Source organism: Bidens hawaiensis, unplaced genomic scaffold (genome assembly GCF_021521415.1).
Source record: "Bidens hawaiensis isolate Kalapana, Puna unplaced genomic scaffold, B.hawaiensis_p1.1 tig00036276_1, whole genome shotgun sequence".
Taxonomy (NCBI): Eukaryota; Viridiplantae; Streptophyta; class Magnoliopsida; order Asterales; family Asteraceae; genus Bidens; species Bidens hawaiensis.
Window position 1 is genome coordinate 141,193 of NW_027496314.1, and position 24,017 is coordinate 165,209.

Genomic DNA, 24,017 nt, shown 5'->3' on the forward strand with positions numbered 1-24,017 from the left:
CAGTAACCGCCTCGCAAAACATTTATATAATTTAATCTTGAAAGTATCATGTTATTTTTATTTTATTAAAAGAAACCTGATATCTTAGACAGTAGGTTGTTTAATAAATGATTCAAAATATGAAGTCAAGACTCATGACTTAAAAGTTAAGACGTTGGAGTCAAGGTCAATGCAGATCGTGCTATTCTATATTCTATATCCATTTTCAATCATCAGTGATTTTTTTATTTGAATATACGCAACAATGATATTCTAACTAGTTAATACGAAAAGATTAATTGAAGCATTACGAAAAATAAATAAAATAGAAAAAAAAAAGTTATGTGCTAGACTATGAGAATGCAAGTGACGACGCTTAATAGTTTTTAAGTTAAAAGAACAAGTCAAATGGTTTTAAATTACTCATGACTCATACTTCGATAATAAAACAAAAACTAATTGACCCTCAAATAGAGCTAAAATGGTTAATTATTCTAGTAGGCCCTTAAGTCACTCGGTTTGGTTTGGTTATTCAGTTTTACATATATCGTTAACCAAAAGTGAATCAATCATCTTTTCAGAAAATCAAAAATAACATTCGCTTATTGTTTCGGTTCGATTTTCAAAGTCTTAGATATTTTGGTTTTAAATCGGTTCGATGCATAGCACTATTGGTGGTGGGTGTGACGTTTATCCTTACACGTAATTTTTTGTATACATTTGATATCTTCTAAATATAATATTGTAATTCAACCTATCATTCGTGTTTTGGAATAACGATATTCATTCGTTTGAGTATGTCATAGGATCTAGAGGGCATGGTCACTGAAAAATGGACTAGCATAATATTATATTGTTAGACTGAGGGTTGTGGGGGCTTCAAAGGGGGCGCTAGAGCCTCTCCGCTCGCGCCCCCAGGCGTTAATACCACACCAACAGGGCGCTAGAGGGGCGCTAGAGATAGCCGTGAGCATGGTAGCGGGAGAAGAGAGAGGATGTGGGACGCTAGAGGGGCGCTACCCACACCAGGGGCCAGGGGCTCCACCAGAGGCTCCCAACACCCCCCTTATCCAGTTTCTCTCTCTGCCACACGTCATAATATTATTGGTTCTTGGCTCTGCTGGAGCCCCCACTGGAGCCCCCACACCCCTTAGTCTTAATAGTTGGCTTTTACCTAACCCTATGTGTGATACTAGTTCGAGAATTGGAATATTACGGATAATTGATAAAAAAAATAACAATTAAGAAAATATAAAAAATAATAAACTCAATTTACATTAATTAGTATTTAATAGTTATCAACAAATAAATGAATAATTTTAGAGATTTAGTTGATTTTAAGTTGTAATGATTAATATGAAAGTTACGAGAGACAAATAATTATACGTTTTTAAGAAAGATGTTAGATATAGATATATTCGGGTGATGATTAATTTCCCCTTCCGTGACTTATTTTAGCGTTTAATCGATTGTAATTATGTTGGAGATTTGCATGATCCAAGATTTCATTTGAAAAAACTCAAATCGGTGGCATATGAAACTAAATGTTACGTCTACAAAGGAATAGACATATTATTAACGTGGAACAACTTTTAACAGTAGGTCAATGGTGTGAGTCAATAGTGTGTATGGTGTAGAGAAAAAACGAAAAGGGATATAATAGCATAATTTCAAGGTCCACAAATGACTCGTTCAACTTCCAAGCAAACGCAAGTGCTTTCGTTTTGTATAAATATTTTTGCATATATATTTTATTAAATATAAACTATTATATTTACATAAATGAATTGCTCTTTTGGACAAGCTCGGCATATGAAGCTCATATGAAGCTCATGTTTGTTTATTTTAACCCAACTCCAATTCAAACATGTGTTCAAGATCAAACTCAAGTTTGTTTAAGCTCCCGTCAGAATCATTCCAAATTTTTAACTGGTCGATTTTAAATAACTCATGAAACACTCGGCTCATTTAAATCCCTAATCTTACTTTTATCCCATTGGATATGGTTTGACACTTAAATAAGGCAAAATTTATCAAAGGAAAAAAAGTTAAAAGAATTTACTTTTAGACTGCATGTAGCGGGAGAGACTTTCACTAATAAAAAGTGTCGTCATGTCACTGCCACGTAGACGGAAGGGGCAAGTCATTCACTAAATATTTCATAAAAATAACGAATAGTGATTTAACTAACAACGTAGTTATTATTTAATGGTTCTTTTAATATAAAAAAAAATAAATTGGTGAATGTGATTGATTAGAATTTAGAAAAACCCCACATCCCCTATCTTTCTCGCCCGCCGTTGTGTTGCCGGTGACCTTGACGCCCTCCATACTGAATTGCTGAAGAGTGTAATGGTGTTTCGCTTCAACCCCTAGTGACATGACAATGAATTAACACTCACTGCATGACTACACATGGTTTTAATGGGTTAAGAATTGCATGATAACTCAAATTTCAACAATAATTTATAAATTCATGAATTTTATATTTATCATCGTACTCAGTATATCCCACCAATAGCAATGCTATGGTAGGGTCTGAGGAGAGTAAGATGTAGACAGCCTTACCTCTACCCCATGGGGATAGAGAGGCTGCTTCCGGTGAGACCCCCGGCTCTATACTAGTTTTGCATCAAGCCTTGGACACATAGCACTCAATCATCGGGACGCTGGCTGATTGGTGCATGTACCCTTGTCTTTCGGCTATCAACGCCACCACATGATGCCTGATTAACCTTCCATCACTTTTAACGTTATTTTCACGAGATTAATAAAATAACGTCAAAATTAGTGCAATTTTACTTTTGCCCACCCGAGGGTTCACACATATATACATTATATGCGCGCACCGCAATCATAAACGTTATAAATTCATGAATGTTTTCTTTAATAAATGGGCCCATGGGTATGGATAGAAAGTTCCACCAAATAACGTTATAGCCCCCACTCCAAAATATGTGATGTCACTTTGGAAATGCCATAAAGACTTCAAGTCAATCCTCCTATTTTTCCTTTATATAATACTCTCATATATAAATACAAAGTCCATGAATGTACTTATAGTTGTTCAATAAACTTCTACATGGAGATGAATCCATTGGAGCTCCAATTGCCGGGCTTTCGGTTTCACCCGACCGAGGAAGAGTTGCTTGAATTCTATCTTAAAAAGACAGTTTTAGGAAAAAATACGTGTTTTGAAGTCATTGGGTTTTTGAACATATACCGCTATGACCCTTGGGTTCTACCAGGTAACTTTTCCTTGCTCGAATCAAAACCAAACTTCAGTTCATTTTGGTTGTTAATATGAATTCTATTTCAAGTATAAATGGGCTAGAATAGGCCTAATGGGTCGAAACTCATCGGTCTAGAGCTAGACTCATATGTTGAGTCCAATTTGGGACATACTTCATCATAACCCTTAGACCACGATTAAGTTTTTACTGTTTTATTAACTGTAGAAATGTCGATGATTGGGGAGAGAGAATGGTACTTTTTTGTTCCAAGGAATAAAAAGCATGGTAATGGAGGGAGACCAACCCGAACCACTACAAACGGGTTTTGGAAGGCAACTGGGTCGGATCGTAAAATATTTTCTTTATCCGACACAAACAAGCACCTCGGGTTGAAGAAGACTTTAGTGTTCTACCATGGCAGGGCACCCGGAGGCCAAAAAACTGACTGGATTATGAGTGAATATAGATTGCCCGATTCTTGCACACTATCAAAGGTAGTAGCTTGAAGCCTTGAACTATAATTTTTAACTTGCAAGTAAATTTTTAATATATATAGCTTCCTAAATGTTTGTAACCTTTTAAAAACCTGTTCCCAACCACCCCCCACCCCCCCCCCCCCCCCCCCAAAAAAAAAAAAATACAAGTGGAAGTAAAAATATAAATTCATTTGTATAATTGTACATATAAGAAATGGGTTTATCAGTGTTCAAAAGATTTAGTTTTTGTGCTTTGTAAGTTGGTTCGGTCTTGTTTGTCGTATAAATTAAACCGACTGTTAACATTTATTATTCATATAACTTCTTTTCATTTTTGAAATATGTAGTGATACCAGCGTATAAATAATTTTAACCATCTTTATCATTTTAATGTTTTAACGTTGAACAAATTATTCAGAAAAAAAAAAACCATAAACAAGACCGTTAAACCGTCAAACTGGCCAGTCTAGCCAACTCACTCAAGCTATAGTTAGCAGTTCAGTCTAGAATTTTATTGAAAGCAGCTGAGTTGAACCATGAACATTTTTATTCATCAGTTTATTTGCATATTAAATATATATTGATGAATTTAATTGGCAATTGGCAGGACATAGTGCTATGTAAAATATACAGAAAAGCAACTTCCATAAAAGTGTTGGAACAAAGGGCAGCAATGGAAGAAGAACAACCTCCATCACCTACAAGCTCCATCAATGGTCCACATCTTGACCTCATGACTCCGTCACCGTCACCATCACCAATCAGATTAAGCCACATATCGTCTTCCACCAATCAGAAAGAAGCCACCAAGGAACCAAGCCTGAAACAACCGATAGGTTTGAAGGAGATATCAGAGCTCCGGTTGCCAAAATGTGACATGGGTTGGTGTCAAGATTCACTCTCTCGTAGTCCATGGCTCCAAGATCTCATTTTCACCCCTCCCCCTTGTGCCAATGTACTTAACTTCCTCGATTAATCGAGTAAGTATCGTTTGTGACACTTTTATGTAAACCAAATAATTTTATTAACTTATGTCGAATCACATGTCAAGAAGCCGCTCAAAGAATAGACACGAAATAGAAACAAAAACGGCTATTTACATCTTATAAGATGGAAGTCCGTTTATACCTATTCGCATTTTCACTTCGTAGGTCCTCTAAAACGGTCCCACAAAATGAAAACGAGAGCCTAATGGAGGTAAACGAACCCAAAAATTGGCGAGATACACTACCTACCATCTACCATATCTATGTTAATCCATAAACAAAAACCAAAACTACACCCACTTTCGAAAGTGTGGCCTTTTTAATACCATTTGCAAACGCGAACGCGCTTGTTTGACCAGATTCACTTTTATGACACGCGCTCTCGTTCTCTTGAAGCTTTATCTTCTTCTATCCGTTGCAATAACTCTTCACACGCTTTCAAAGATGCAGCGCTGAATCTTTCCATGGCCTCAAAAACGAGCCGAAGATTCGTTTGTGCGCTAACGCTTTTACTAGTCTCGGTTTGATAAACGGCTGAAAGCCCGTTACCTCTATCGGAAAGCACGATTTGTTTATCGAGCACTTGTAACTCTTTATGAATCTTTTGATCTTCTCTCTCCAAATCCTTGACTTTCCTCTCCATGTTTTTATTCATCGTTAACCTCCGTCTCATTTCTTGTTTATCTCGGTCCCACAACTGAAGCACAACGTTAACAAAATCCCTCATCAACTCAACAACTTCCTTGTCGGATATCCGGTCAATGGCTTGGGCCCACTGGTTACATATTATAAAGATGGTTGGTGCACCAATTCGGCTAGGGGAAAACGGGACCGGTCCGTCTGCGGTTTCTTCGGGCACGTATAACAGACATTTTAGAAGCCAGTTGTTTAAGGATGTTACAAACGCCTTCTGTGCTCCGAACCAACGTGAGAACCGATAAGTCCAGTTCAGAAGTTCGTGTTCTAGTTGTAATGTGACATCTAGACTATCATCAGAAAAGTGTTTGCTTGACATAATCGCGTCTAGTCGTTTAGCAGCTCCGATAGCTCGGCATTGACTACGGTGGCACTCTAGCATTGACCGCCACATCCTCGTTAACCTAAAAACCACAAATTATTTAAAAATCAGAATTTAGGGGTGTGAAAAGCAATAAACAGAAAAACCTGAAGACCGAACAGTATTCGTAACAGAAAAAATCGAACCGAATTGTGAATTCGGTTTTCGGTTCCGCAAATCTTGTTTATTCGGATAGCCATCGAATAAATCAAATGCTAACCGTTTTCGTTGGATAACTGAACCGAATAAAACGATTTAGTTGGTTAAATTAGATTCTACACGTTTCTAATTCGGATCGGTTTGGTTACTAGTTAGGGCCAAAAAAAATCAAAAACCAAATAAACCGATATCCAAACCAATGAACCCTAAATAAAATCATAAATTATTGACATAATTTCAAGTATACCCCTAAGAACTTGTGAGATACCATACATACCCAACTCAAACTTAAATGTTACATATACATATCCCTAAAAACTAGTTAAAATACCATATTTACCCGTTTCATTAAAAACAATTCAAAAACTGACCATTTTACTTTGAAACTTCAAAATTTTCATATTTACCCATTTTTAGCCTTATTAGTTTACACTTACCCTTGAACAATATAATGGAATTAATCCTCTGAACTCCACTTCTCACATTATGCAAAGAAATTATTCTTTTTTGATCATATTATAACATCAAGATATAAACAGAAAACATGATTAACTAGCTACAATTATATAATAAGATATATTAAGTTTGGGTTATAAAAATATACAATTGATAAGGGTAAAATGGTCATAAATAAAAAATTTATTCAAATTGGCATGTATGATATTCTAAGTTCAGGTTAGGTATATAAAATATTTCAACAAGTTTGTAGGAATATATATGGTATTCTCCCTAAATTCTAACATTTAAACTCAATAAAAACAATTAAAATTACCCTTGAATGAATTCATTTAATTGCGGCCACAACTCTTCGTCTCTCAACTTATTTATCTGCTCGGATATTTTATCAACTACTTGAATCGCGATTCTAATTTTGGTTGAAAGACTTCTAACTAAAGCTCGTGTTGCATCAACTTTATGTTGTTCCGCACCCTTTTCATCTAAACGTTTTAGCTTCATGTCCTTTTCATCATGAAGTAACCTCATTTTCTCCTCAACCTATGCCATATATAGCCGTTTAATAACTTAATATATATTCATTAATGTAAGCAACCTTAACGGCTTAACATGTTTCATACCTTAACTTCCTCAAACAACTTCTTCTCCCATAAATATAGCTTATGCAAAGTAGATGAAAGATTTTTTGACCTCGTTCTTAACTCTACGTCCACGTCAGCAGGATCTGAGGCTTTTAAAGCTGCTGCTGCTAGTGACGGTGAGAACTTGTTCAACATTTTTGAAGGAACTGATTCAAAGACATAATAAGATAACAAAAGTCAGCAACTTTGATAACTATAAGTAAAATCTTTGAATAAAAATTAAACCTTGATACGCTGCGTGTTTTCGGTTGTGTGGAACTTTCCCGACTTCAAGAATCTTGGCTAGTTCATTCCCAGATTCTGAAGCGCGGTCGAATTGGATTTGAATTTCTTTAACTACTTCAGAATCGTTATGAAACTCGTAAAGCGGCTTTTCGGTTCTAGAAGTTTCTCCTTTATCGACTACATGAACTTCAAACTCAACAGGTTCTTCTTCATCGGGTACACTCGGTCCACTTCTGTAATGCAAGTCGATCACAGAGCTTTCCTCACTCTCATCATCAACCACCACTGGTTTCTTCGAATCCACATCACCCCCACCACCACTGCCGGCAGCACCACCACCGCCGCTGCCACTACCGCCAACACCACGGTGACCATCGAAAAATTTTGGATTCGAAGAATGTATTTCTTTAACAACCTCTTGTTGGATGTAATCTTCATCTTCCAACTCAGGAATACCCTCTTCCTCCCTAACTTCCCTTGAATCGCGGCTCGGTGTATACGGAGGATAATAGCTTTCATACGATTCAAACGGGTTCAAAAAGTCCCATGTAGAGCTAGCAGGCGGGGGCGGGGGCGGAGGCGGTGGTTTCGAATTCGACGATGATGCTTCCGACTGTAAGTACGGCGGATTCGACACACCGCCGTAAGACGGTTGTTGCGATGAAGAAGAGGCAAAATAGTCACCGTAATTACCATAACTATTGTTGTAAGAATAAGAACTAGGGTTTTGGTAATTATAATTACTACCACTATTATTATTATAATACGAAGATGAGGAAGAAGCTTCACCGTAATGTATAGTCTCCGGACTCATCGGGCGTTGCTGGAACACCATAGACGGAGTCGGTTGCTTTCTCATGAAGTTCATTGTGTAACGGCCTGGCGGGTAATCCATCGGAGGATATCCTGGGGGAGGATAACCCGCTGGAGGATATCCAGCAGGTGGATAACCCGCCTGGGGATATTGGGGATAACCAGCGTCACGATATCCTGCAGTCGGGGGCGGATACCCCGCCTGAGGATATTGTGGATAACCCGCGTCAGGATATCCTGCAGGTGGATAGCCACTGGGGTCAGGATATCCTGGAGGCGGGTTATTATTATTATTATTAATATTATTAAAAGGTAAATTATGTTGGTGGTGCGGCGGTGGTGAGGATTCGGAGTGCAAGTGAAGAGGACTATCAACGTCATCATCATCGTCGCCGGAGTGAAGATCCTCATCGGAATCGGAGTGAAAGTGGAGGTGAGAGGAGGAATGAGAGTGGTGGGGTTGAGCCTTCCGCTGCGGGGGGAGGTTGAGGACCGGCGAGTCGTGCAGGGCGGCGGAGTGGATATCGAAAAAGCGATGCAAGGAAAGGCCGACGTTTCTGAGGGAGTGGCAGTAGGCTAAATGAGCCTCAGCGAGAGCGTAGCGTTGGTGGATGGCTACGTCGAGGAAGGTGCAGCGTTGCTTGCATAAGGCCACCGCCGGTGACTCGTCGGGCTTGGAACCCACACAGCCCATCGATAAATAAATCAAACCCTTTTGTTTTGTTGGGATATAGAAATTGGGGGTTTTAGTTTAGTTTAGTTTAGAGTGATGGGGGAATCTTTGACAGCGGGGAATATCTCGTCGGTTTGTAGGAATAGAGAGAGAGAGAATGCATCGTCGTCGGTGTGTTGTGTGTGAGAGAGAATGAGAAAGAGAAAGGAGCGTACTTTTAGAGACTGAAAGTGCGTGTGTATGTCGATGCTGCTAGTACCATTGCATTTGCGTATGAGTCCTTATTCTTTTCACTTGTTGTCTTCTTTCGTCCCTTGAAAACGGATGGAACATTTTTTACCCAGGTCAAATAGATATATAAAACAATATTGGTAAAACCCGGGTGTTACATCAGCTTGATTGTTCGTATCCTTGGATCTAAACGACCACTTGATAAATGAACACGAAACGAATGTGAGGAGTGAAATCAAATCAATGAACAGGAAACAAAAATAGAAATCATATCTGTTTAGATAGCTAAATGATTACATCGTGATCGAATGCTTTGAACATACATACACATCCATTGATTAAGCCACTCGCCCACCCAAGGTGAGCTTTCCTTGGGTGGGTTATTTCACTACAAACACACATACATATTACTTATCTAAAATTCATAAGTCAAATCATTGTGACTTATGAAAATTTTTAACTCACATATTAAGCAATCCTAAATACCTTTTTAACTATAAGTTATAAAAATACAAAAAAAAAAAAAAAAAAAAGGAATCCCAACCCCCCTCCCCCTCTTAAAATAAGCAATCAAGGTCCCTAGTTTTACTGAAATTGAAATTCTCGCGTCTAATGAAGTTTCGCATGCCTGTGTTATTGCCTTGACTTAATTCTCGAGTGCTTAAAATAATTGCTTGACGTTCTTGAATATTCAAGTTATCGCCTTTTGATACTGTAATTCACTGTTAGTCCTTACACGGCTAGTCGATGCGAACTCGGTTTGTATTGATTATGTCAGTTACGGTTCTGTACTGAAACTAAACCAAAAAACAAGTTTGTTAAATAAGCATATTTATAAACAAACTAAAAAAATGAAAACAAATATAAAAAAATCAAATAGGTTTTATCAAAAAATTATTTGTGACACCAACCATGGATTTCAATCTATAGTATAATATATAAATGAGTTGAAACAAGCCCGAGGCCAGCCTGCCTTAGCTCAACAAGTTTACAAACCACATCGAGACGGCTCGACTTGCTTATTTTGAAGAACCGAAAAGTTGAGCTCGAGCTCGGCTTGTAAAAAGCTCACGCCAGGTTGTTTATTTTTATAAATTTTAAAAATTGAAATATACATATACATTTGCAGTTATAACTTTTATAATTATTGAAATTTAAGTTTTAATTTAAATGAGTTGAGCAAATGAACCAACCTTGGCTTCGGCCCGACTCGCTTTCAAACCAACCAAATTTAAACGAGCCACAAGCTTTTCAACCAATAATATCCCAAATGCACGTTTTAAATTTCTCGTTTTCCTTTTCATTTTTTTTAAAATCAAAAGTGAAACCAATCTATTTATCGTGTTATGAGATTAGTTTTTTCTTAAGCAATCTCAGGTCTAGCAATTTTTAGAAATTTATTAAATCTACATCTTTAAAAGTAAAAAACATAAATTAACCTAAATTATTAAAGTTTTGATGTTTAATTTTTAATGTTTATTATAATATTATTCTATTCAAGGATACATTGCCGGGCCCCGTTTTATAGCATCATGAGAAAAGTACAAAGTCCCGTTACGTTTTCTATATGGAATTTTAACAAAATCGTGATAATAGAGTAACACGTGAAATCTTCATTAACTTTTATAAAAACAAATACATTTGTATCTTTCATTAATAAAAATTATAATAGCATTCTAAAGATAGTTAAATTTTTTATCTCCTCTAAATTTGTATTTTAATAAATTATTGTTATTATAAACAAATTCCATTGTTTTAGAAAATAAATTATTTTTGGATAAAAAAGCATAACAACCAATCAAAAAAATATATATTTAACGAGAAACCGCAAACCTAGCAAGTTGCTAGACCAACTAACTTACAACACCAACATTCTACAATTAAAACCGATGCCCTTTTCCACCCATTCGTGATTCCACTGCCATCTATAAAACCATGCGTAGTCAAAACTAGGCACACCCGGACATTTTACGTCATGTGGCGCCTATTCTGCTTTTGGACATTTTGTAAAAAGTTGGTGTAGTGCGAAAAAAACTCCAAAACACCTCTCTCTCTCTCTCTCTCTTCCCCTCTCTCTACCTCTCTCTACCTCTCTCTCACAAAACCCTCAAAATTTGTGTCAGCATAGCGTTTTGTAGGAAACGTCAACCCCAAAACGTCGAGGGGGGGGTGTTCCCCAACGTTTTGGCCTCAAAACGCCTCCAAAACGCCACGACTACAGACGGTCTAACAAAGTCTCACAACCTCTCCCAATTAACTCTTGAATTCTTTGATCTATTACGAACCTGTTAGAAACTGATGGCTTTAATTTCACCCACTACAATTCCAACGTGCGTCAGCTTCCTTCCAAACAACGCCTCATTCATGGTCTTCCAAATACACCACATCGTGATAAGACAAACCACACAAAACGCCTTTACATTCCAATTGATCAATCGGTAAACTTAAGTAACTCCAATATATCAGAGTTTAAGAAACACATATAACTATTTTTTTTAACGAAACAATCAATACAAGCAAGATGTTAATAACACCGATACAACAACCACCTAATATACCAGCAACTATGCCTAGTATAATTGACATACACCACCCAATTATAACACAAAAATTAACCCCCCCCCCCCCCCCCTCTTCCCATGTTAGACCCGCATTCTTCCCTCGGCTTTTTACCTACTAGAAGCTAAGCGTCTTGATCTCCCCAACCACATTAAGTTTAAATTTAATATGACAAATTGTAAATATTTTGTTTCGCAATATCACAATGACATTACCTTTTACATATACGTATATTAAGATATCCTAGTAAAATAATTATCAATCGTTTTACTGGATATGTTTGTTGTTTTTTTTATATGTGCTCAGTTCTATTCTTATATACTAGATGCCCGCGCGATGCAGCGGGGAATACAAACCTTGATAATCACGTAATAGAGTTATGGGTGTTCAGTGTTCCGTTTTAAACCGTGAAACCGTTTATTGGTATAGTTAGATTAATAATTCTTATTTTAAACTCAATTTAGTATCGAAGTACAAACGAAACCGGAACCTAACCATTGCTAATGGTTTGGTTTTGCTGAGTTAAATTTCAACGGTCCGGTTTTAATTTTCGACGACAAAAGCGTTATTAACAGTTTGGCTCACAGTTTAATTTAAAACCATCAAAACCGAACCACAAATACATATACGTAAAATGTTATTTTTAACTGAAAAAAAAACTATAACAATATCATACTCAAATTAAAGATAATTAAATGCTCGTTTTTATGGTGTAATTTTAAAAAAAAAATTATTAACGTACGAAAAAGTTATGACCGTTTAAAAATCGCGGATGAATTTTGGTTAAAAGTGAAAATATAAAGAATATATGCATAAAAGATAAAGGATTAAAATTGTAACTATTCTTTAATTTTACAAAAATTAATTAAAGTTAAGGGGTAAATGTTGTAAATATTTAAAAAAAATATGAAATGCACCTGGGTTTTTATGTTAGAAAGACTACTTTGTCCTTTTTATACCTGTACTATTTGCTTGAAAATTTGTAAATCCCTTAAAACTATATAGTATAGATATAGATATATTTTTAAAACTAGAATATATAAGGTTTTATATATTGTTTTCTTTGTAAAAAATAAGTGTTTTTTTCATAAGAACTTGTCGCTTAAAATGATTGTGTAAACATTCGTAACTTATTCATAGGGCGAATGAGTGCTGTCCTCTTTATATGACAAAGAAGTATCATGTTTAGATAGGTGAAAATTTTATCATGATAACTATTAATCAATGTGTCTCTCATTGTAGTTTTTAAAGTGGTGATTTTGACATTAAAAAGTTATGGCCCAACGTTAAATTATTAAAAAAAGGTTTTTTATTTTTTTAATTGTAAGTTGTTTCTCACTCAAAACACAATTTTATGATCACATAATGAAATCATTTCACCAAACAATACAAGAAGTAATCTTTATATTCTAATTAAAAGTCTTTCAAATATATCATCAATATTATTCTGCACACACATTTTAGATATTCTATATATGACAAGATATTAAGTAAGGTTTTTTCATGGTAACTATAACATTTGTTTGTGGTATTTGGTATTGCAGAATCAAAGTGTGGTGAAAACAAATATAAAACATGTGCACTTCCATGTGTGGGTGTTTCATGATCAAGACAATAAAACTACCATGAAAAAGATGGTTTGGTAAAATTAACAACTCGTTTATCAAACAATTCGATTAAGAGTTAGAAATCAATTAAAATCATAGCAAACAAAGTTGGTTATATTGGTTGTGCTATGTTTAGAACCATTAGAGCGTAAAAAGTCTTATTAGCACACAATTAACATTAAATAGAACTTTAAACTTGGTGTAGGGAAAATATAATTGTTTTGATCAACTTCTTTTAGATAAAAAGGAAACATTTGTTTATTTACAACTTATTTAGTTAAACTAAGTGACTATTTCATAAAATAATAACCAATTTTTAGAAGCTTCTCAATTAGGTTAGTGGTGTAAATTTTTGTCCTAATTAATTAGACATTTAACAATTATTTGACGTTTCAATCTTTGTACTTTACATATTTACTTGGATAATAGGTTATTTGGTGTGGGAGCAATTAATACTTTCTATCATTCAAAAATTGAATGTAACTTAAGTATTTTTTTTCTAATTTTTATAAATTTTGGTAGTTTTTTACAAGTACAATTTCTTTTTCTATTTTCAATTTTTTGCAACTTTTAAAACTATTTATCAACTTCTTTTCAAATTTTAAATATTTTTAGAAACTTTTAAAAATTATTTTACAATGTCAATTTATTTTTATTTTTTTAAAGAACTTGAATAAAAGGTAAAGTAGGATGGATAACAAACTCATCATTTTAAATATTTAATGGAAGGAGGCTTAGGTTTTTCGGTGAACACCCAAGTTAAATTCCCACTTTTTTTTTCTTGAACAATGCGAATAGGGTATTGAATGAGCATCACACTGATGGGCCTCTTGATTGTTTTGATGTAACATTATTTTTTTATAATTAAAATTTAAAGTGAAAAAATTGGAACATCAAAAAATACTTCATTGAATCATTGACCTTATTGAAACAAAATATTTTATATACAACCTGATTGAAACAATTCTAAAGCTTAGTTAACATTTTACAAAGTTACCCTTAAACTTAACAGATATATATAGCGTTAACTTGCCATTCCATTAGAAAAACCATTATATTAACTTAATAAAATCCAAACATTTCTTGATGCCATTAAATTTTGTCATTTGACTTATATCCATTTTTCTCATGTAAAATACACTTTGCATTTGGAATGTTACTTGATGATACACTTGTATAGATGATACACTTGTATGTCAATTTGTATTGCAAAAATTGTATGTCAATTAACTTGACAATATATGGAAATCCCTATGTAATTTGATCTAGAAAAGGGTTTGAATGATGTTTGAGAATTAAGGTGGATAAAAATCATTTATATTGCAAATCAAAATGTTTTTTTAAATTTATTTGAGGGGGTGAAAATTGTTTTTTTTTTCAACTACTCTCTTCAGAATAGAAAAGGTCATAGGGACAAAGCAGAAAAAGTTATGATCGTAAGATCGTTCATTGAGGCGGAGGAAGGTCGGCGACACTATGGAGACGTGGCCGGCCGATATGGCATTGCTTTTGCAGACTGGCGATGCTTTCCAGTATTATAGATACAAGTGCTAAAGTGTTAATGGACGAAGGAGTAAACTAGAGGCGCGCTATGATGAAGGGAGCGTTGTACACACAACGAACAGTCTAATAAGTGTGTGATAATTTTTAATATATGTTTATCATTACTTGATTGATTTAAAATGCCACAATTTTGGCCACAGTTGTTTCTTGGCCTTTTTAATTGAAGCATTCATCACAACTATAGCAATTTACTTTATCAGGCTCCACGCTAAAGGAAAATTACACCTAAAAAAGGCTAAAATTAAGAAGCATGTTCTTCATATATTATTTTAATACTAGTCTTTAGGCCCGTATTACGGTTTTTTTATATATTTATAATATTGTGAATATATACTTTTTGGATTTTGATTTATTATAAGAAAGTTTTTAATATACTTGAACCTATTTTGAATCATGTATATTTGATTATGTTTGTTTGTGTTCATTTTTGAATGAAACATTAAATGAATCATGCACTTATTGTTTTATATTTGCTCGTTTGTGTTTATTTATATTTGTTTATGCTTGATTGTGTTGGTTTATGTTTGTTCATATATGTTCATTTATTTCCGTTTACCCCTGTTAAGTTATTTTCGTTTATGTATGTTCATAAACTATTTATTTGAATTTTAAATGAACGAATTTAACCCCAGTTGTATGAGAGCGCATTAACATAAAAAACTAAATTAGACACACTTTTATAAATTTAAGATAACATACTATGTAAGTAATCTGCCACCAGTAACAACCGTTCTAGACCTGGAATCAAGTTTGACGTGGTGGTGGTATAAGTGATGAAAATGAAAACGGGCTAACCCATATAGGGTTTCATAAATCAAAGAGGTAACCTATGTACTTTCCCATAGGGTTTCGTATGCATTAACAAAAACGCTCAAGCCAAAAGAGCAAAAAACGCTCGCATTAACAACGCTTTCTTCATGGAAGCCTATCCCGATGCATCCTCAAGCCAGGTCCATTTATCTTTATTATCCAACAAGTTCATTTGTTATAATACATTACTCAAATTTGAAAATTCAGCAGCTTTGCAAGGGTTTAGATTTCTCCTTTTTCACTTCCAGATCCAAGAGCCAATATACCAGTCAAAGCTCTCAAAAACCAATTCGTTCTTACAACTATTGTTAAGAATTAGTTTTGGGAAATGGTCTTAAGAGGTTGGGACGAGATCCAAGAATTGATCAGAAATCTAGTAGTTTAATGACTTTGTTAAACTTTTTTGCCTAATGACTTTGAATAGTTTTAAATTTGTTAAATGTGCTAATGACTTTGTGAAACTCTTTTCATAGCACAATAATAATAAATGTAATGAGTAAAAAATTTGAAGGAATAAAGATGAGTCAATCGATTGATAGAGGTCTAAGCGAATGTTAGATAATCCACTTTACTAGTTTCCCCGATCCTTCGATCGAGAGAAATCTTCACTAAACGTCTCCCTAAACAGCATGGATCATCAAGTACATGTTTCACTAGTCGAAGGTAATGCTCACCTTCTCCAACACACTATGTCAGAACATTGTATTCTTTCAACTAATATAAATCTATATCAACCAACCCGATTACAATAATAACACTATATCAACTTAGTGTTTCCCTTATTTATAATCAGTATAATCACTATAACAACATTTAGTGATGCCCTTTAATGATACAATAATGAATGAAGAAAGTTGTGGTTTGTGCTCTTCTTTGATCTTGATCTATTCTCTTCTCTTTGACGCTTGAAATATTTTTATAAGTAAGAGAGGTATTTAATATATGTGTATGTGTACTTTGTAGATAAAATAGGTAAGAACTAAAGTTTCACAAGTCTTCAATTTATAGCCCAACATATGAGGGTAAGTTGCATATCATTTGCAGACCCGATGGCTGATATCCACGGTTGATCTGCATCGACTGTGGGCTACTGTTATGTGCTTTTCTACCCTTAAACTTTCAAATGCGGATTTGTCACATGCCTTAAAGTGTCTTATTCACTACCCATTGACATTGCACGATGTACCCATGTTTTCCACCTAACTGGGTTAAACGCTTAAAGGTTTCTCAAATCGAAATTACTATGCATTCTCTTTATGCATTTTACTATTCCATTTTAATCTAAGACGGGTTTTTAAGGTTAATTTGAATGAAAATCAATTCCTAAGTGGATTTATTCTTTCAAGAGAATATTTCAAATATTTATTTAAACATTTTGCTTAAGGAGTTTTATAAAACTTTCTAACTTCATGAAACACCATAGTAAGCATTTGATAAAAACTCTCTTGATTCACAATAAATTGGACGTGTCCTTGCTCTAATATCTTTATTCTTTAATGTTAATTCTTCATTTAGAACTTGTTGTCTTAACCACACTTGTTTAATGACTATAATGATTATTCAGATGTTTATTAACATAACATTTATATGACGTATATATTAAAAAAGTTAACTATAATTATAAATATGTTAACAATGTCTTATATACGTAAATCTTTAACATTAATTATAAATGACAACATTTTATAAACACTTAAGTTATCTTAACTTAAACTATTTAAAAGTTAACTATAATTATAAAATATGTTAACATTTTATATAAGTAGTTCATATAGTTCATCAACTTTAAAAGGAATAATAATATGTTAATTAAGGGTGGCTATTTTAGGCCCCATCACCCACTAACCCTTGTGAGTTTCTAGCATTCCAAACCCCAAATCACATTTAAAAAGAAAATATATGAATTGAGGTCACATTCGACATTCGGAGTCACGTGGGTGCCTAATTAATATGAATTTCAACCAGACTATTTTAATAATATTTCCTTATATTGTAAACTCTTATTAAATGTTACTAGATTTGGATGTCTTTTCGTCTCCAAATATTTTATTAAGTTGTTTAAACTAATAAACCTACACATGCATAAAGAAAGCAAAGATTCTTGATTTAATATTAAGCCATTAACCTACAATTATATATTGGGAATAAACCTTTTCCAAAGGTTTCATTAACAGAAATAATTTTGTTTAATACATATGATTGACTAAACTTTTCTATGATAATTTTACATATATGATTACTATATTAGTATATTACTAAGATAAAGCCCGTATGATATACGGGTGGTTAAAAAGATACAACAACAAAAAAAAGTAAATTTATTAATATAATTAATAACATACCTTATGGATTAATAAGATATAAATAATGACAAATTTTTTTTACAATTCATAAATATATAAAAATCCTTTTAAATACAATATTGGATAGTGACCCCGGCGCGCGATTAGGAGATAATAGGATATTATAATTTATATATATTTAACAAAATTGTATATATAATCATTCATCTAGGATATTTCTATAACTTATATATTGAGATTTCCATATATAACATAATTGATTTGCTTGATAAAATAGAAAATTGCTCACATGACATCTATGTGAAATCCTATCTAGAAGCCCTATAATAATACCATTTGGAAAAATCTAACTTGCTTTAATAGTATAGTTAGATTAGATAATGATTTAAGCATTTAAGATTCATATATGGATTATAGTAACTTTATAAAACTTTTAGTTTGTATAAAAACATGTATAGTATTATTGTGTTAAACGCTAGTTTAAACATCATTTTTAAGTACTGAATCCGATCTATCACGTTTTTAAGAAACTTTCACTACTGCATATAAATCTTTCTCAATAGCATTTAGCAAGTAAACTATAATGAAAACCGTTTGGACATTTGGCTATATTTTGTATATACTGCTATGTAAATTTACCTTGTAATTCCAACATAATCTTTAAGTGTCCTTACAAATAATATTCACTTGTTCACTTATATTAATTTACATAGATTTGTACACAATTCTTGTATAACTTATACTAGACCAATGCCATGTCTCATAATCCTCTTATCATAACCATTTTCACTTTCCTGTCGTCCTTTGCCCATTTACAAGTAGTTCTGTATGATACTATGATGCGTGAAAGATAATAAGTTTTATGAATAAATTTTCATTGCATCTGATTTTTATAAAGAATTAACGACTATCTTGGATGTAATTTTAAGAATCTTAACCTATAGCCATATTTAGCAATTCTCGCAACTTCTATACTTGCAAAAAATCATTTGTAACTCCTTGTAAGATATCCTAATTTTCGTGAAGAATTTTTTAAAAGTTGAGGGGTCAAAGTTTAATTAACCAAAGTACAAGTCCGGGGGTTAAAATGAAAATACCCAGAAAGTTGGTTAGACGGATCGTGTAACCAACATAGCAATCATCTGATGGTCCGTATAATATAAGGGTTGGCAGTTTCCATCATTTGACAGACCATCTAATCCCGTCTGCAATTTTCTCACAGCCTGTTTAAATGGTGAGTCACCATTGCCATTTTTAAAAGCACGTTGATTACATGTTGAATCATCATTTAAGCTTATCCGAATCTATGGGGCTATACAAGGAGGTACCATACATGTATTTGATGCACAAACGGTTCCTAATCATCTCCTAGCCCTGTTATACTTTAATTTAAGAGAGTTGGTGTTCTTGTGGTTTCTTCAACTTTAAGGAAGGTGTTGAAGTCTTGTTCTTCATCCTAACAGGTTTAACTTTTAGTGGAGGTTTTGTCCACATGTCTCAAGTGTGTTAAAATAGCCATACCAGGATCTTAGCATAGTTGTTGGTATCTTTTAGGTAAGGTTTCTATGGTTTTTTTTTATTAATTTCTTTGTTTAGGAACTTTGATTGTATAAGGTTCACATAAATCTTGTTTAAACCATGTATCTATATATAAAAAAAAAGTTTACAGATTATGTTAGATCATTCATAAAGGAAACCAAAAGAAGAAAAGTGGTTTTTGATGGCTGTCGAATCCAACAAATAAAATAAACCTACTTAGACTTACTCTGAATAGTATCAACATAAGTGAGGTTCATGTTCTCAAGGATACAAATTAACTTGATCATGCCAAAACTATTTTGAGTGCAGATACGATTGTTTTCAAAAAGGGGGGGGGGGGATTTTGATTTGAACTTATAATAAATTAAAACAAATTTATTAGAAAAACATGTATTCAAATATATACAAATTAATTCCAACACTAAGGTATTTTCTTGAGTTAATTCTAGCTTATGATTATTAATAATTATCGTGAAATGATTTTTTTTATCTAAATGGTTTGTATCAATACTAGACGTCGCGTTGTTTGAACATCCACTCTATCTAATTTATAACTACACGAGGTTCGGTGATTAGAGCAATCCACTCTATTGATTATAATTAAACATACACGTCGTTATGTTTAATAAGATATTATGATTCTATAATGAGGATACTGTAGGGTCCACCACATGAGGATACAACGCGTCTTGCAACCGCTCCGCACCTACTAAAACAATAAAACAATTCAAAGAAGACTCCACTTCACAAAACAAGTTTTTCACAAAATTATGACATATGTAGGATAAATGCATTATCTATGGTGAAAATTGAGTGTTAAAAGTGTTATAAAAAATGCCAAACATGCAACTAACCGTTTCAAGCATAAAACCACATAATTATAGCGGATTTAGAACATAATATTAGGGGTAACACAAATTTTTTAACGTACTTAAAAAAACACGATAACAGATAAAAATAAACATGTACATAAGCAAAATTTTCTACATTAAAACGTCTCCGGATACCACCAGTATAGTCTTTCCATAGAAGTATATGACCTTATGGTTGAAAAACTTTTTCAATCAAATACGATCTTCTTATGTCATCTTGATTAGGGCGATAACTAGCAATAAGTGGTCTTCTAGAGGGACCTGAAGCAAGATCATTCAAATCTATTGAAATTGTATTGAAGGATTTGATGTCGAAAGAATATTTAGACCAATATCATTATTTTCTTGCATATCATTGACAATATTTGGACTTGTACCAATATAATCATTTTCATGAAATTTTCTTTTAAAAAGATTGATAATAAGAACTTGTTTACAATGTGGTTTCATCTTTCAAGTCCACTAAATTTGAAAGAAACATCATATAAACCATAATAAAATACACAATAACTATAAAATCATAAACTAAACCATATCTTAATTCCTAAACTCCAATTTCATCATAATTTTGATTATTTAAACTATTAATATTAATTGATATGCATACAATTAAAAACGTTCCTTGAATTTGTTATTGATTATTGAAACAATTAACTCATTAATTGTGTGCTACCCTTCCCAATACACTGGAACCGCCTCTGGATTGTAGTTATCAGGTATAATTCACAAGTTCACAATGAAGTCGAATAAACAATGGTTGTCAATGGTCGTCGACTGTTTCACCAATTACCAAGTAGTTGATGTGTTTTTTTCACCGTTTAAAGTTTAAAACCCTTAAGGCCATGTGTAGTAGGGCGTATCTCATCCTCATCTATCTTCATCTAGTATGATCATACATTTACTCAAGTACTTTGATTTCGTATCAATAAGAACGGGTCCACATCTATTTAAGTTGTTTACATCTTCATAAGAATTGTAGTACTTATCATTTACATATGAATTGTGGTTTTTATCTATATATGTATCTCAACTAAAACTTATGTATTCTCACCAACATTCGTGTTGACAAACTTTATTTTTATACATGCTACACGTACAAGTAATTTACATTGATCAAGATTGAAGATATTAGTTTTTACCTTAGGATATTTATCCAAACAAATAAATATGATGTAATTGTTTTGATTATTATAATTGTGTACTTGTTTTGATATTAATGAATTAAATAATTATTATCACTTTAATTAGTGTCTTTTGAGCTACTGTCCAATCAATACGTTACGCCCCGGCATGTTCCGCCTTTGGTCGGGGTGTGAGATAAGGCACAAGGTATAAGTTACGAAGTTGTAACTTATATCTTATACATTCACAAAACCTAACTTTCCTAAACACCTTATAACTTATAACCCATAGGTTATAAGCTATAAGGAGCTAAAATAAGGAATTCCAAACACCCCCTGAATCTGATGGATGATGATGAAAAGGGTTGGGTTGGGTTGGGTTGGGTTGGATTATTATTATTATTATTATTATTATTATTATTATTATTATGTGTTTGAAAAGATAACTTTACCCCTGGATTTAACAGTCAAACAAATGGTCAAACAAACGGAAAACCAAAAGTGAAAAAAAGGACCACCACATGACCATAAATGCGAAAAGGCGACCACGGGGTTGGGACCTGCGTTTTAGGTTTCACCACATGAACCATATTTGCAATTAACTCACATAAAAATGTAATATGTCATAATTTTTTTTATTAAATATCAATTAACTGTACAAGTAGAATATGATGTGATGATTTATGAATAAGTTATTCCTAAGAGAAAAAAAGAGTGTTTTTGAAGTGAGTTTGGATTAAGATAGGGCTTTTCTAACCACACCGGCGGTGTGGTTAGAAAACCGCACAAGACGCGACGGTAAGGACTAACCGTGGCGGTGTGGTCAATCAATCAAATCAACTATCATCTCACAGTTTCAAATCATCATATTATTATCATTAATATTAATATTACTAATATTAACCTAAGTTGATAATTATAAGAATTTGATTTAAATATAAATTTGTTTTAAATATATGATTATGATTATTATGATAAAAAATGATATATATTTAAATAAATATATAATTAAATAAGTGATTTTAGTCTATAATATGAGGTAAATGATATATATCTAAATAAATATATAATTAAATAAGTGATTTTAGTCTATAATATGAGGTATTCGCTATTTGTTTAAAAAAATATTAAATGAAATATACATCTTCATTTTGCTTTGATTTTTGGTGTTTTGGAATCAAAGCTCTCCTCGTTTTCTTTTTTGTTTGGAAAATACATCTTCTTTGAAGTCAATTTTCATAAGTTTATTATGTAGTTAAACTAATATTATGATCATGTTTATGTTACTAGTTGGTTGGATTTTAATAATTGTAACCTTTCAATATTAGAAAGCATAAAAAACATAAAACCATGTGATACAAAATATAAAAGTTCATAACAAGTTCCATAACAAGTTCATAAAAAGTTCATAACATACAAAATATTAAAGTTTGATAGAATATAACAAAGTAGTGTAAATCAATATTTACACTATCGTGTCCCTGTCTTCGTCCCCGTCTGTTGAGGCGCCGGCGCCGGCCCTTGATATGCTAGCCTCGTGATCAAAGCGTGGGGGAGGTAATGTGTATCCTCACCGTGCTGTCGGCTGGCCTCCCTCTCCATCATCCAATACATTTGACGTTGCATCCGTAGCATCGCGTCCTCTACTCTCCATAAGCGTGCATCCGTGGCGTGGTCTAAACGCACAGCGCGATAGGTGCGCGGTGTGTGCTGCGGCACCCGTGGCTGACATTAAAATGCGAATTAAATGTTAATATTTAGACATAAACAAATAAATGTAAACGAGCTATAAAAGTAACCTGAACCTGCTCCGTTCCATCCGCCGCCTCATCCTCCCCCTCCCCTCTGTCCTCGTCCCCCGATTGCTCTTCGTGGTTGTCGTCGACGTGCACCTCCGGGGCAATCAATGGTGGAGGCTCGACTAATGGCACCGGTATGTACGATGGTTTGTTGAAGTCCGTAACGAGACGGTCTACTCTTCTCCCGTCGGGGTCCTTAAACTTGAGAACAATACGCATGCCCTGGGAGCTACCACGGGCGAGCTCGCGCGGGGATGCTGTCGGGATCGTAAGGGTAGCTAGCTGTGTTTCAAGTCCCAAATAATGCGCGATGCGCGTCACGTAGGGGCCACCGAGCAACGATCCTCATCCCTGCCTGTGCGGGTATGTGGCGATGTAGTAGGTGAAGCCATGGGCGAGGTTGCAATGGATCCCCGTCAGAAGGTACCGCAAAAAAAAACAAGTCTGAAAGTTTGCAGTGGTCAGCACCCTGATGTCGACCTTCTACTGACGAGGCTATCAGCCTGTGTAGGTACCTGCACAACGAAAATATAATATAAGGTAAATATAATATAATGTAACATAATATATTACAATGTAGCGTAATGTAAAGTAACATAGGTTCACGTACCTGTACAATGGGTCAATGATGCAGGAGGCTTTTTCTTGGCTACCAGATAGGAAAGGCTTACTCGCAATCGCGCGCCACCAAACGCGCAGACCCTCCGAGTTCTGATCTCTTATCTGCACCTCTTGCCTCGCCGCCTCCCGTGGCCTGAAATAAAATAAACAATTTGTTTTGAATATATTAAAGTAATGTGTAGGCGGTAAACAAAGTTAAAGTAAAAAGAAAAACACCTGAAACGGAATGTTGAATAAACCTCTAGCGTAAGCTCCCGGTGTGCGGGGTAGTTCATCGTAAACATCCTCATCCAC

At 34.0% G+C, this 24,017-nt stretch overlaps 2 protein-coding genes across 2 annotated transcripts; one reads left to right on the top strand and one right to left on the bottom strand.

The window, feature by feature from the left end:
- The first annotated feature begins 2,992 nt into the window (after positions 1-2,992).
- Positions 2,993-4,712, top strand: LOC143588251 (NAC domain-containing protein 6-like). Its single transcript, XM_077069309.1, has 3 exons — positions 2,993-3,227; positions 3,438-3,706; positions 4,296-4,712. The coding sequence occupies exons 1-3, from the start codon at positions 3,062-3,064 to the stop codon at positions 4,662-4,664; spliced, it is 804 nt and encodes a 267-aa protein (XP_076925424.1). The 5' UTR covers positions 2,993-3,061; the 3' UTR covers positions 4,665-4,712.
- A 15-nt stretch (positions 4,713-4,727) lies between these two features.
- Positions 4,728-8,877, bottom strand: LOC143588250 (uncharacterized). The gene is made up of 4 exons (XM_077069308.1): positions 7,213-8,877; positions 6,967-7,133; positions 6,663-6,886; positions 4,728-5,774 (listed from the first exon to the last, which is right to left on the bottom strand). Exons 1-4 carry the CDS (start codon positions 8,717-8,719, stop codon positions 5,042-5,044), a joined length of 2,631 nt encoding a protein of 876 aa, XP_076925423.1. The 5' UTR covers positions 8,720-8,877; the 3' UTR covers positions 4,728-5,041.
- Between the last annotated feature and the right edge of the window lie 15,140 nt (positions 8,878-24,017).

Coding starts and splice junctions, on each gene's coding strand:
- LOC143588251 (XM_077069309.1), top strand. CDS start 3,062: ATGGAGATGAATCCATTGGAGCTCCAATTGCCGGGCTTTCGGTTTCAC. Junction 3,228..3,437: donor TGACCCTTGGGTTCTACCAG/GTAACTTTTCCT, acceptor TATTAACTGTAG/AAATGTCGATGATTGGGGAG. Junction 3,707..4,295: donor ATTCTTGCACACTATCAAAG/GTAGTAGCTTGA, acceptor GGCAATTGGCAG/GACATAGTGCTATGTAAAAT.
- LOC143588250 (XM_077069308.1), bottom strand. CDS start 8,719: ATGGGCTGTGTGGGTTCCAAGCCCGACGAGTCACCGGCGGTGGCCTTA. Junction 6,887..6,966: donor AGTTGTTTGAGGAAGTTAAG/GTATGAAACATG, acceptor TATATGGCATAG/GTTGAGGAGAAAATGAGGTT. Junction 5,775..6,662: donor TTAAATGAATTCATTCAAGG/GTAATTTTAATT, acceptor TGTGGTTTTTAG/GTTAACGAGGATGTGGCGGT.